The sequence below is a fragment of the Leptodactylus fuscus genome, chromosome 1 (assembly GCF_031893055.1).
Source record: "Leptodactylus fuscus isolate aLepFus1 chromosome 1, aLepFus1.hap2, whole genome shotgun sequence".
NCBI lineage: Eukaryota > Metazoa > Chordata > Amphibia > Anura > Leptodactylidae > Leptodactylus > Leptodactylus fuscus.
The window spans coordinates 147,999,985-148,014,569 of NC_134265.1; the positions used below are offsets into that span (position 1 = coordinate 147,999,985).

Below are 14,585 nucleotides of genomic sequence, written 5' to 3' on the forward strand. Positions count from 1 at the left end.
TGCTGGATTGGTGGGTCAACTAAAGATAACCCAAGGAAGCATACGTTTTTTCCTTTATTTGACACCATATCCTGGTGTGCTCCATTTTCTTTAAATCACAGAAACCTCTTTAACTTTTCTATTATTTACCTTTCGCACTGCCATTTTACCTCAGGTGTTCTCTCACATGACAGCAAGTGAATGAGTGCAGATTAATAATGTAGGAAATGGTTTTCTCCTTTCAGACAGAAGCCAGCCCCCAGGCACATTTTTGTGAGGGAATCTCCTCACGTGGAGATATTTGTTCTTATTTACCTCAGCTGTGATGTCATTTTGTCTGAGTTAGGAATGTGCACTCACACTGAGCCATCCTGTACTTATGTATACAGTATACAGACATGAGTGACCCACTGACTGCTAAATCCCGTCACAAATAAGGAGGTGCATGCTTTCCGCCATTGTGACATATATAGGTGGCCGAGGCCAGCTATATAAAGAAGGACCCAGTGGAATGACTAAGGTCTCCTCCATAATAATGCTGTGAGCAGGACTTGTAATGCAGTACAAGTGATTTCTTTCCTCCCCTTGACTTGCAGCTTTCTCCTCCCCACTTTCTCAACGTCATATGATCCAATAGTGAATTGGTTGTAATAGAATTACATGCATGGACTAGACGAAAGCAAAAATCTCGATCTTTGTATGAAGTAGACGGCTCGGTGGAGGACATGGAAGGCACAAAGCACACAGGATGCAGGGGGCACAGTGACAGCCGTGCACAGTGAGTGAGGCACATTGCTGTGTAGGATTCCTGGGATTTGCACTCCTGTATAACTGTCTATCCCTGCTCGCTGGGAGAAGGTCCGCCATATTCTGCCTTACCACGCCCGGGGAGCAGAGCCATTGAAAAGGCTGGCTGGGGAAATGATTGCAGGCAGACACAGTGAACGCCAGCGACAATACACGGCCAGTGTGCGGGCATGAGAAGAGGCTTTATTCCGGGAATAAACCCAAAGACCCTGAACGTGAAGCGACGAGACATTTGAAGATCTGGAGGAAGGAAAAAAAATGTGTGAGAGGGGGAAGGGCACAAGCTGTTAGCGCTACGACTACCGGGGGCTTCCAGCGATCTGCAGCCAGTTTGCGCCTTACTACCGGGAAGATCGGAAGAGTCGAGGAACCCGGGACCTGCCCCGCTGCACGTCTGCCCATATCTAGCGCTCGTCTTCCCATGGATGTCACCATGTTGTTTGGTGCATGGTTCTGAGAGGAGGCGGAGTTGGAGCAGGCGAGTGACAGCAGATCGGGTGTTAGGTGTCCCCTGTACACGGGCAACGGCAGCACCCACCCACCCACTTTAGGGTGCCATCAGATCAGCCGGCTGCTGGGGGGCACCTGAGTGCCGGGCTGCCCTAAGCTGTGGATCTCTCCCGTATCTGACAGTGTCTCCCCCGATTCTGCACGGCGAGCCCCCTCTTTCCAAGAAGAAGCAGCAGCAGTAGGTCTGTGACTTGCAGGGTGGGGGTCTGTCTCTTTCCAGCACCACCAGCAGTCAGGAGACATGACTCTGGAGTCCATCATGGCGTGCTGCCTCAGCGAGGAGGCCAAGGAAGCTCGAAGGATCAACGACGAGATCGAGAGGCAGCTTCGCCGAGACAAGAGGGACGCCCGCAGGGAGCTCAAGCTGCTGCTTCTGGGTGAGTGTGTGCCCGGGTGTGAAGGGGATTGTGCCCCGGCCTCTTCCTGCACACACATGTGTGTCCCCCTCCCTACTCCTTGTGTGTCCATTCATCCGCACAGCAAACAGTGTACATAGAAAATGCCATATACGTGTGCGTGTGTCATACACTAGGATGGAGGATGTGGCACATAGGGCAGAGTGGGCACTGCCAGTCTGCACATATAATGTAGCCTCTAGATCTTCCCTGGTTACATAGAGCCCCTGCTGTCAGTACTGGGCATAGGCCTAGTGGGTCCATTGCAATGCTTCTTATCCGGATGTCCATATAATCCATCTTGTGTACACACCCCAACCAACCATCCATCCTGCTTCATGTTTATTCACATATGGAAGTTGATTGTATTTCTTTATGCAGGCACTGACAGGCCTTATATTTCTAGGGCATTAGGCTATCATTACATTCCCCGTGTCATGTGTATTATATGTAATAACATTTTATAGATTGTAGTTGTAGAATTATCAAATATTCTTGTATGCTATGCAAGATGTTTCACACTGCAGAAGATTACATGGTAACCCCCATCATCCCCATCTTTTGTATATAAATTCCACCTGTAGTGCTTTATGTATCCCATAGTCTGTTTGCTTTTTCCACATTTGTGTGCATATATGTAATATTTATGGGTATAATAAATATATAGTGTGTTTATACACACAATGACCCTTCAGTTGACTAGAACAGACATTGGATAACTCCTCCATCAGAACAATATAGTTGTTGGATTTTATAGGATGTCAGAGCCACAACCCCACATATATATTACTTCAACACTTCATTTCTGTTTTATATACTGAATAGCATTTGACTGCAAATAGTTGGTATTAATGCTTGCATGTTTATAGCTACAAGGGCATTGTAAAACAATAAATATCTTTTATGCGGTTACCGTTTCCACAATAGTGATTCGGATCTATTGATCTAAGCTTGTGTGTAACATACATGTGTGCATTACTGTTACATTAAAGATGGATGGATAGTCTGCAAGTAACCACCGTTAAGTGATGATGAATATCAAAATGGAGCTGAGCATGCTCTGCTAATGCATTGCTTTTATGGCCTTGCTGTTGAGTGAAGCTAGGTGCGTGAAGCATCTAGAATTGCTTTCGTTCTTGGTAGGAAAACAATAATGAAATAATGTCATTACGCTGCCATCATGACCATTTTATACATTGATAAAAATCCAATTTCTGATATGTGTCCAGTATGTACTGTGTCCATGGTATGGACTGTGGGTGCTTCAAGGTAATCTGTAGAAGGAATATAAGGAGCTGCAGTGTGGTTAAATGAAAGATCTGAAATGTCAGACTTGGCACAATCTGAATTGGTAGGCTTTCCGATTGGTGTATCCACAGAGCATTCACACTTGGTCGTCTGGAGCTTAGTTTTAGCTGCCTGGTTTCTTATCCAGATTCATACTACACTGGTGTGTGTCTTCTAAGCCATTGGCGTTCTTGCATCCTGTTCAGTTCTGTTGCACATATACTTGTTCCCAAAACTATAGTATGTTTGGTGTTTTATTGTCCTTACTGTTGTAATACAATAAATTGCAAGATGTAAGTAATGTTAGCTTAAATTTACAGGTATAGAGCCGCCTAAAAGAACAATTACTGATAAGCCAGTAGCCTTTTCACGTATGATTTTTTTTTTTTTTTTTTTTTTTTTTTAAATATTATTTTTGAATTGCATATGAATCAAACTCTACGCTGCAAACTTTTTAGGCCTTTCTGATCACTGAAATAATGGTACATGTAGTTTGGGTAATAGTCGGCAATGATTCGTATACAGTATTCTCACATATGGAGGTTTGTCTTATTCCTGCAGTAATAAAAGGCCTTGTGCAGTAATTTCTGACCCGTTACAGCAGAGGAACACCTGAATTGTACTTGGTCTTTGGAACCTCTAATGCCATGCCTGCGTAAAGAAGCTTGGCATAGGGGCAAGTAAAACAATCTATAATTCTTGTTCAGTGCTACAGTTTAGCTCAGACGTGTTACTCGCATTGACAGTATCTTTGAACAGGAGGAAATCTGTTTGTCTTTCTTATAAAGAGAGAGTTCTTGGGAACCTCTTATTATGGCTTAAAGAAACAGTCTGAGAAGGCGAGTTTGGAAACACTGGCCTAGTGATTGTCTTGGTTGGGGAACATGGTTTATCCAATCTCTTGTTCTTTGACTTCCTTCATCTTTTTCTAATGTGGATACAGCACTGTCCTTTTTACTTGAGAAGTCATGGTATCTACACTTTCATATGTCTAACTGTGCAAGACTCCCAACTCAATTCTGAACTTGGACTAAAGCATCAGTAGGCTGTTAAGAGGCAACATAGAAATGTCAGAGCCAGACAGACCATCCAGGAAAATGGCAGTATAATCTCACCTATAGACCTCCATATAGGACAGCACGAAAGTTAGGATCTGATAGAAAAAAAATCTTATTCTTTGGGTGAGAAGCCCTTAAGGATTTATTATCCAGACAACTAAACTCTGTTGATCCTTAGTAATGTTGTAACATCAGTACAATTTTACTATGTGCTAGGTAAGTAGTATGAGAAACTAAATCCTTTGTTGCTGTATGTTTTATAATATATTTTCTTTTTTTTAATATCCATGGCCACATCAGAACTCCCTCACACGGATGTTTTTAGCTTTTAAAAATCGAATGAATTCAATAGTCCTCCCTCCCCCAAGCCACGGTGGGAGTAGGGGTGGTTATTCAGTTACTTTTGACATGCATTTTCATTTTTTTCATGTATTTTTCAAGTCATATACAGAAGGCTATAGGACATTGCATAAGAAAGGGACAAAAAACTATGCTGCGTTTGAAGGAGATGCCCTTGACGCAAAAAACACAAAAAGTAAAGACCACCACCTCAAAAACCTATTGTCTTTAACAATGGAGTATTTCCATCTGGGACATTCCTGTAAATCCTATTGATTTAAGTCTTCTCTTTGGAACCTTCATCTACCTTTAAGAAATGGGGGCTCAGTTATTCTTCGATTCTTATAGATGTGAATGAAGAGATCAGCGTATAAGTGACATACTGCCTCTTGCTGCAGCCATGACCATACAGCCTTTTATTTCATAGTTAAAGGAACCTGTCAGGCGGTTTTTGGGACCATAAGGGTCCATTCACACGGAGGAAAATGGTGGGTAATTTGGTGTGGAATTTTCCATGCTGAAAAAAAAGCCTCCCATTGATTTCTATGGGTTCTGCTAGCTGCTAGTTCCGCTAGTGGGGAAAAAAAAGCTAGCAGAACCCATTTAAATCAATGGGAGGCTTTTTTTTTTTTTTTTTTTTTTTCAGTGTGGAAAATTCCACACCGTTTTCCTCAGTGAATAGACCCTTAACCTCTCGAATATAGTGTCCCAAACCTGCCGATGCTAGGTCTGTGTGCCCCAGGATTCTTTTAAAAAATAAATTAAAAACCTTCTCTCCATCCACTGTTGATTTTCATCTGGCCCCATTGAATGACTGTGGGCATAATTCTCATGCAGATCCACTGGCATATGCGCTGCTCAAGTCACAGTCTCGGACTTGGATTTCTGTTGTGGACTCTTTTGCATATCCACAATATAAATGTGTGCCTGTGGGTTAACCTCTTTAAATATCCTATTCACTCAAAGCTGCTAAGATATGCTTGCTTTGCTTAGCAATAATCATTTGTAGGCCTCATGTAAGGTATTTTGTGGAGTAAAAATATCAGCTAAACAAAGAAGTGCCATGCATTGCATATTAATAAGAGCTCATTCTTGGGTGCTGTGTAATAGCTTTGGCAGGCAGTGCCCAGGAATGTACACTGTTAGTGACTTGTTTTTCCTCTTATTTGCATGCATCATGTTGTGTTTCATGTGCCCTCTTCCAGACAGAGAGCAGCAAATAAATAGTTTTCTCTCCCACCACCTCTATGGGACTTTTCTTAAAGGATTAGATTTTTGTTTATGGCTTTTATAAAATTTCCTATAGTTAATATGCCATTGACTACAGATTATTATTATTTATTAAAATTTATTTTTATTTGATTTTATATTTTACATTTATTGCTTATTCTGCAAAAACGTTTGAAAATTTAATTTCACAATTTGTATTATTGTCATTTGCTTTGTGTAGAATCTCCATTCAGCAAGTAAGAATCTACTACAAATTGTGAAATGAGTTAATTTTTTTATTTTTTTTAATATAGGCAATAAATGTAATGAATGTGATTTTCGTTTAGGTAACCAGTAGTTTATTTTCTTGCAAGATTTTTAGGACATTTCGCTACAAATTGGCAACACTGATCAGGTATATAGAGCCGCTTCTGGCACCCATCCGATACACAATATCGGGCTGGAAGCATAAAGATGTGCTTTTTCACAGAAAGTCCACAAAGTTCTCCTTCGCAGACTTACTACTCCTATTATACGTATATGGGAAAACTCCAGTATTTCTTTAGGTATAGTTGATGTTCTGCGATATATTTTTTTTTTTTTAATGGAATCAGATTTTATTTTTTTCTGCAATTACCCAGAATCCCATCTGCTTTGCAGGTTCTGTAGCACACAACCTTTCTGCTGTGGCCAAAATGTTGTGTTTTATGCAACATGGGGAACTGGCCTCAAGCAGAAAGTACAGAAGCTGGAAGAGTTTCTCCTCTGCACACATTATGATTTTACAGTGGATGTAATGTGCAGAGTGATGGTACCAGTGCATCTATTGATGTTAGAGTACTGGGATAATGCACACATAAAATATTACTGTCTACATTGTGACATCCCAGCATATGAAGAAAGTAATAATAATGATGTCACATGCATGCCTTATGATGTCCCAGTAAGGTAATGGAGGTGTTCTCCAAACGCTCTTCCATGATCCATAGTTATCACTTGTTGCACCCTAGGCCTTAGTGGTAATAGACCCCTTCAGTTCTTGGGTCCCATAGCTGCTGCTATATCTGCAATAGATCTTTTCCAGTAAAATACTTAGAGCCCCAAAATTAACTAAATAACTGCTGCCTGCCATGGGATAAGTAAAGCTACTAGGGCCAGTCATACATATCAGACAGCTGTTGAATTCTCGACACACTGACTTTTTTTTTTTTTTTGGTCTCTGGTGTGTATGGGTGGGGAGGACAATAGGGGTTGCTTACACATTGGTTATGTCATGCTTTTGAGAGTCAGCTCAGTGTTTGATCATATCCTTACGTCCCCACTGTCCTGTACTGTATATGGGATGTTCTGAATGGGAAATCTAGTAATGTGTGATCAGATCTTCCAGTCTGTATACACCCATGTGCAGGAGTCTCTAATAAGAAATTCTGGGATATATCACCTTTAAAGCCTATAATACTGTGAATACCATCTTGTTTGTTTGTTTGTTTGTTTTTAAAAAAGCAGTTTTAATGTCCTTTATCCTGCATGAGACACTGGACAGTCTACTTTCTCATTCAAGACTCCCTTATGATAACATGAACTGTCCTTCCTTTACCTTGATTATTGCCTATATTCATTTACTTCTGTATGTTTAGAATCCAAAAAACTGTTGTTGTTTTTTTTGGTTTTTTGCCCCTTTTAAAATTAACGTTTTGATATGTCTTAAGATGTTTATTTGCTGCTAGCTTCAAGTTAATAACAGTTAGTAATCTATTTCAACAAAGGTGTTCTGAACAGTACTATACCCTTTATAGTACTAGTCATACTTTGCTAGTATGACAACTGGTTTTAGTCAGTAAGATTAGCTAGGAGTTGTCCTGCTTTTATTATTGTGCGTGACCAGCTAGAAGTCCTTTTCATTTTCTCCTTTTTTACTTTTTTTTTTTTTTTTCTCCCGCCTACTAAAAGCCATATCTTTTACAGTTTACATGACTTTATGACAGCTTGTTTTCTCTAGGACAAATTGTTAACATTTAATATTTAATATGTTGTGTACTGGGAAGCCAGAAAATAAATCCTGAAGTGGATATGGAAATATTGAATTTCTGTACCTCTTCTTATAGATGTCACCAGACAATGGCATAGTTCTATGGAGTCCCTTTAGACCACATTATTGCAATTGGTATTCTGTATTCAGTTGTCAGGTTAAAGTGAAACTTCATTTGGGAAACCTTTGCCTAGAATGTGGATGATTAAAGAGGACCTTTCACCACTTTTGGGCACAGGCAGTGTTATATACTGCCAGAAAGCTGACAGTGCGCTGCATTCAGCGCACTGTCGGCTTTCCCGATCTGTGCCCGGTGTGAAGAGCTTACGGCCCGGTACCGTAGCTCTTCTATGGTCAGAAGGGCGTTTCTGACCATTAGCCAGGAACGTCCTTCTGCCTCGCGGCGCCAATCGCGTTGTGCCGTGGAGCCGGGAGGAACTCCCCCCTCCCTCTGCTCACACAGCTTGTCCGTAGACGAGCATTATCAGGAGAGGGAGGGGGCGTTCCTCCCGGCTCCACAGTACAGCGCGATAGGCGCCACGAGGCAGAAGGACGTTCCTGGCTAATGGTCAGAAACGCCCTTCTGACTGTAAAGCGCTACGGTACTGGGACCGATAGCGCTTTACACCGGGCACGGATCGGGAAAGCCGACAGTGCGCTGAATTCATCGCACTGTCAGCTTTCTGGCAGTATATAACACTGCATGTGCCCAGATATGGTGAAAGGTCCTCTTTAAAGGTGGGCCCCCACGTAGCGGAAACGCAGTGTTATACAGTCACTGCAAGGTGGATGGGATTTTAGCCAATTTCATCCACATCTTGTGTTGCGAACCCACTGTGATTTTCAAAACCATCATGGTTTTGGAAATCGCAGCATGTCAACTATACGTATAGGGAAATTGCCGGCGCTTCCATAGATATAACTGAAGCAGAGGAAGAAAGGTAGAATGTTGGCCAGTCCAAGGTATGCTAGTGTCTGTGAATCCATATCATGCCACCACTACAGAACTACAATGCTAGATACACTTTTAAGCAATTCATGTACACCATCTTGCTAGGTTTGCTTCCTATCTGTAATATGCCGTTGGCTCTGCTAAATGTTGAATCAATTCATCATTAAATTGTTCCTGTCCTTCAGTCATTTTTTTTTTCTTTGATGGCCGTTGTAATAAATTGCAAAGTTATAAATCATTTACTGAAAATGACGTCTTGCCACCAGAAACAAAACTCTTCAAAGGTCTGGCCACTAGTGGTATCTCTCCTTGTTAATTTGTTGTTGTTGCTGCCTGCTTTTAGGTGAAATCTTAATTTATTTATTTTTTATTTATTTTGTTGTGCCCTCACATATGTCGTGATGCACACTTTTAGGTGAAATCTGTCTAAAGGAACGAGATGTAGTAAAGGAAATGAGCTGGGTTTATATTAGCATACTCCCTGGACCTCATGGAACATTCAACAATAACCAACAGGTGGGGTTTTTGTGTGGGGCAGCTATCCAGCTGGTCACTACATGACTCATACATACTAAAGGAAATGGCAGCATATATACTGATGGCAGATCTCAAGAACTTTGTAACCATTTATTAAAATGCTGCAGTTGTCTCTTTCACTTGGTGGTGACATGGGTGGTTTGGTGGCCCATCCACAGGTTTCTGCAAACCTCTATTAGCTTAGGGGATAATCAGGAAATGTTCCACCCTAAATATGTCTATACAGATAACATAACAGTTGGCTGAACTCATTGGTAGGGCTGTTTGACCATTTAATTTGTGGTGGTGGGGGAGGGTGTCCTTAGTGTGTGTGAGTGTGTAATTCTCATGTTGACTTTCAAATGCCTGATTTTTTTTTTTGCCTGGTTTTTGGATGAGCTGTTGCCAGAGGTTTCTGGATTTGCCTCTTTCTGTTCTTCTCGTTTAGAATACATGCATTATTGGTCAAGCTTAGCATGTTTGTGTATTTGGGAAATTGCTTATAGTGTATAAACCCTTTGTAGGAGCTGCACTTCGGTCTGGCGTAGGCCGAAATGAATGGGCCTAGCCTGGAGCGTGCTGCCGCAAGGCGGACACGTGGCTGAATCAGCTGTGTAATCCGCCTGATGAAAGGGCAGCTTGCTTCTTTTTTTTCTGTGAACGGCAACTTGCTGCTCACAGAAAAAAAAGAGCGCTAGTGGTCTACATAGACTGTTAATGTGAGGGGGCGGATTTTGACATGGATGCCGCGCCAAAATCTGCCCTCTCTTGCCCTGTGTGAACGGTGCCTTAGAGATGGCTGGATGATATTCATCATGTATGATCCATTGTTCTCCTGGGAGATAAGCTGCTGCCATAAGCAGCTGTGGGTTCCAGTACATTGATATTAGACATTTGCCTGGCACTGCTGCATTTTGCAGCCAAAAATTGTACCTGGTCTCCTAATTGCAGACTTGGGGCATTTTAGTTAATTTTCAGGTGTTTTTATTTAATATATAGGCCTTTAAATCGAAGTGTTGCTGGAATAGGACCTCACAGCTCTTGACATACATGTTTTGTGTAAACGTGTGTCGTTGCAGAAATGACAATTCTGGAGCATCTTTTCTTATAAATTAGCGTTGGGCTTTTATTTTGTTATTCCTACTACTAATTTATGAATAAATTTGGTTCTCATTGGTTTAATGCTATATATATCCAGCTTCTACTGGTCCTTGTTGAATACCCAAGGCACCCAGACAGTGACTTGCTATGCATTAGGCCACCAAAAATTGATTCCGTAACAAACCACAGCAAGTTCAAGCTAGACTGTTCCTTTTTGTTCTAGCATGTTGGGGGAAAAAAGACAATGTCAGTCACTGTCTCCCATTGAAAACAATGACATGTACAGCTGATCTTTAGGCAGAATCCATCTTAGGCTTGTAAGAGATGTTCCCATAAAAAAAAAAAAGCCTTAAGAATATAGTTGAAGTTACTTCATTATTAAAAATAAACTGTAATCAAGGTCTGTGCTCACCTATTTCCTCATGGTGTGAAACATTTCCACTATTTGATTGCCATAGTAATACTGCCACCAGCTGTAAGAGCTTGGACACATGTTATCCACCCCTCTGCTTATTTACCCTGGAAGTCCCTTGTAAAAGCCTCTTATTTTACTTTCACTTTCAAGATTCCTTATTCTCTCCAAATGAGTATGTGCCAGAATAGCGCATAGCTTTCACACAACTGGGGATGGCGCTAGCAAGCAGTACACATGGTACGTCCTGTGGTAAAACTATATAAAGGAGGTATATACAGGAAATAAAGCAGTAGAGTAGAATAGGGGTGAGTAAAGAGATGTTTTGTATTGGTAGTGTTAACTCTCTGGGGTGATGCAAGAATGGAAACTGGTGGAAATAGTGTGACCATAGTGCATCATAGTGTCATCTCTCCCCCAGGTAAGCATTGCACACGTAATCCTGCTGTCCACATGATGTAAAAAAAAAAAAAAAAAAAAAGTTCTTTATTCCTTTACTCCATCATCCACTTCAGTTGCATGCATGCTCATTGTAGTAGTCAGACAAGTGGCAACATGGACATGCAGCCCCATATGTATTAGGCTTTAATGAATGACCGCTATATGAATCTTGGGCGCTCATGACCATGTTGCCAGTTCACTGGTTGCGCTTCCTTGAATTATTTTTGTATAGCTGTTCTATTGCTATATGGTCCAGTTCTTAAGCTTACACACCCATTGCATGCAATTTTTGTGGTGGTCAGGGGTCACCATTGGCACTCTAACCAGTGTCTGAGTGTATAGTCTTAAGCTGTGATGCACAGTGTAGTCTGACATTTTTCAGTCAAAATCCACTTTTCGAGTCCTGGTCAGGAATTCTGTCTTCCCTCAAGGGCGATACGTTATTGTTAAATGTTGCCTTTGTGGTCAATAGATATGCTTAGTTAACTCCTACGCTCTCATTGAATATCTGTTGGTGTTTTTCCACAAGCTATGTGCTGTCTTGGGACATCTTGATTTCTCTAAAATAGTTTGGTGTTGGGACTTTATATCACGACTTTATTCTGGACTGCTCCTCCCCGTCTCTGGATAAACTGTCTTCTAAAGCTAAGGGAGAGTTTCGTACTATTCTCCAGTCCCTTAATGTTGCTGAGGCTTTGCGTGACTTCCATGGGAGTAAGACAGTGAGTGTGTATGTGTAGATATATATATATATAATTTATTTTTTCCCCAGCTCACCATCGTTACACCAGGATTGACTGGATCCTTTTGTCTACCATGGTGTCACATGACCCACAGGCACACAACCACATACTGCATAATAACCAATACCACATATAAACTTTATCAAATAAATAAATAAATAAAGACACGACAACTGCTTTGTGGAAATAAAATAGGCCGCGATGTTTTATTTTCGGGGTTAAATAATAATAGAAGATAAATAATCCAATAAATATAAAATCAAATAAAATATCAAATAATTCAGATAAATAACCAATTTTATAATAAATCAATCAATGAATAAAATAAAACCAAATGTAAACGATGTACACAAATTCTGACCATTCAAGTCCACCCAGAAATATCTGGGTGACTAAAACCCCCTCTAATAAAACTTCGCGACAGTCTTGAAATTAAGAATTCGGGAGGGAGGGTGGGCGCTGACTTGAATCCCCAGCTGTTTTCTTCAAGACTGACGCGTCTCACCAGCTGAGCCGTCTTTTATGTTCAAAAATTCTCCCGCCATAAACAGCTGTCCAATCAGCTGCTTAACTGGTTACTGGGCAAAACATCTGGCATCCAATCAGCTGATGTCCCGTTGACAGGCAGAACAGCTGGAAATTTCTAGAACCTGCTCGTGCTAGGCACAGCTGACCTAGCTTGACCCCAGTGGCAAGCACCATTTCTTTAAGTTACCTCAGAAAATAGGAGAGAGCTTAATTAGACTCAACCAATAAAACCGAATATTAATATTTAATAATAAACTCAAATAACAGCACCAAAAAATTCCCTGGGGGCAGTGACACCATGTGCCCCCCACGTTAAACACTCTGGGGGCCTTTCATGCTGCATATCCTAGTCTATGCCAGCCACATACCCTGTGCCTGGTTAGACCACGACCTGCTTATGGTTGAGATTGGTTTCCATGCCCCCACTGTTGTTCGCACCCAATGGCAATTAAATGAAGTCCTATTGACTGACCTTGGCATTAAGATGTATTTCTGAGCATAATAATGCTTCAGACACTGACCCAGCTATGAATTTGGCAGCCCATGAAGCCACGAATAGAGGTACCTAGCAGACACTTCATGCCTGAACAAAGAATGGTCAGACGGACTTGACACACAAACTATTAAAATTAGAAACTGCTAATCTGCTTCATCCCTCTTGCTACCTGACTAAACAATAACAGATGTTAAACTCCAGCTAGACTCCATCCTTTTTCATAGGACAGAAAAGACTATTCACTGGTCCCAAGTGAGGTTTTTTAAACACTCAAAACACACCTGATAAACTTTTAGCCTCTAAACTTCTGCAGAATTTTAAAGATTTTCTCTATCTTATTGGTGACCGTTTGTTGTCTAGATCGGTTGCCAATGGATATGACCACGAATGCAGAAACTTTCTATGGTCTGGGACTTGTCAATAACCCAGCCATGATTTTCTTCTTGCAGCTGGGTTATCAGGCAGGGACACTACTTGTATGAGAAGATATCCCAACCACAATTAGGAATTCATGGCTCATTTTTTCAACCCCAGAAATGTTCTGCATTCATGGTCGTATTCACTGGGAACCGATCAAGACTGTGACCTCAAGATATTTAGAGGAAATCTTTAAAACTCTGAAAATTTTTTAATTGCTTATATTTGCAAAAATAGATAACTTTTAATTATGTACCCCTTTAAAGTTAATAGTTCCAAATCAGAAATATTGCAGTGTAATGTCCCCCCACTCAACAGCCAATAACCTTAAATTTTGGCTTACAAACATTGGATAATTGCCATATCTCCAAGGAAACGTTTGCAGACCCCTGCTACCCATTTTAAATGGAATTAAAGGGATTCTACCACTAAATCAGTATTTTTTTTTCTGCTTTAGATGGCGGAGTAGCCTTTAGAACGGCTATTCGTCTCTTACCTGTAGACGTGGTCTCCGCTGCGCCGTTCCTTAGAAATACCGTTTTTTACCGGTATGCTCAAACGGCGATGGGGGCGTCCCCACTGCTGCCAGAGAACACTCTATAGCGACGCCTCCATCTTCAGCTGCATCCTCCCCTTCTCTCGTTGTCTTCTGTCTGCGTCAGCTCCGACGCCTGCACAGTCGGCTCTGCCAGTGAGACACTAGTAGAGTGTGCATGCCGGCGGCCATTTTTTGTTCGGCTTAGACTTAGAGGAGCATACTGCTCGTGCCCGCAATTGCGGCCTCGAAAAAAATCACCGCCGGCCAGCATGCTCTACTGGTGGCTCGCTGGCAGAGCCGGCTGCGTAGGCGTCTGAGCTGACGCTGAAGGAAGACGACGAGAGAAGAGGAGGATGCAGCTGAAGATGGAGGCCTAATGGATGGACCTAATCTTTATAAATATTACATTGCTGCCAGGCTCTCACAAATCTGCTCTATCTATATTGAGCTAGACTCCACAGTACTGTAGTTGACCCTAGAATCCATCTTGGTTGTCCCGACCTCAAGCCCTTTTTTTAGGCTCTTTAATCAACCTCCCAGCAACTGCTAATGCTTCAGTAATCGAACTCGAAATCACCTCTACTCTGTTTCGTAACACTCTTTTCCCTCCTGGCCTATCCCCCAAGGCGTTCATTCTGTGGAGACACGCCAGGTTCAAGTTTCTTAATGATTTTATTCATGTCAGGCGGGTCTTCACCAAAGATTACTTTACTCTCACGTATTCTCTGCCTTCCTCAGAACTGTTTAGGGCGGTCACTCACATCACTCAACCCTAAGATCACTCCTATTAGTTTTGAGAGATTTTATTTATATAGAGCAGCTGACAGA

The 14,585-nt window shown here is 41.6% G+C and overlaps 1 protein-coding gene across 1 annotated transcript in view; it reads left to right on the forward strand.

Annotated features, from left to right (window-relative positions):
• The first annotated feature begins 474 nt into the window (after window positions 1-474).
• Window positions 475-14,585, forward strand: part of LOC142209269 (guanine nucleotide-binding protein G(q) subunit alpha) — a 73,111-nt gene continuing 59,000 nt past the window's right edge. The window contains exon 1 of the mRNA XM_075278208.1: window positions 475-1,673. Within this exon, the coding sequence (XP_075134309.1) occupies window positions 1,538-1,673 (136 nt within the window). The 5' untranslated portion in view covers window positions 475-1,537. The remainder of the gene's footprint in view (window positions 1,674-14,585) is intronic.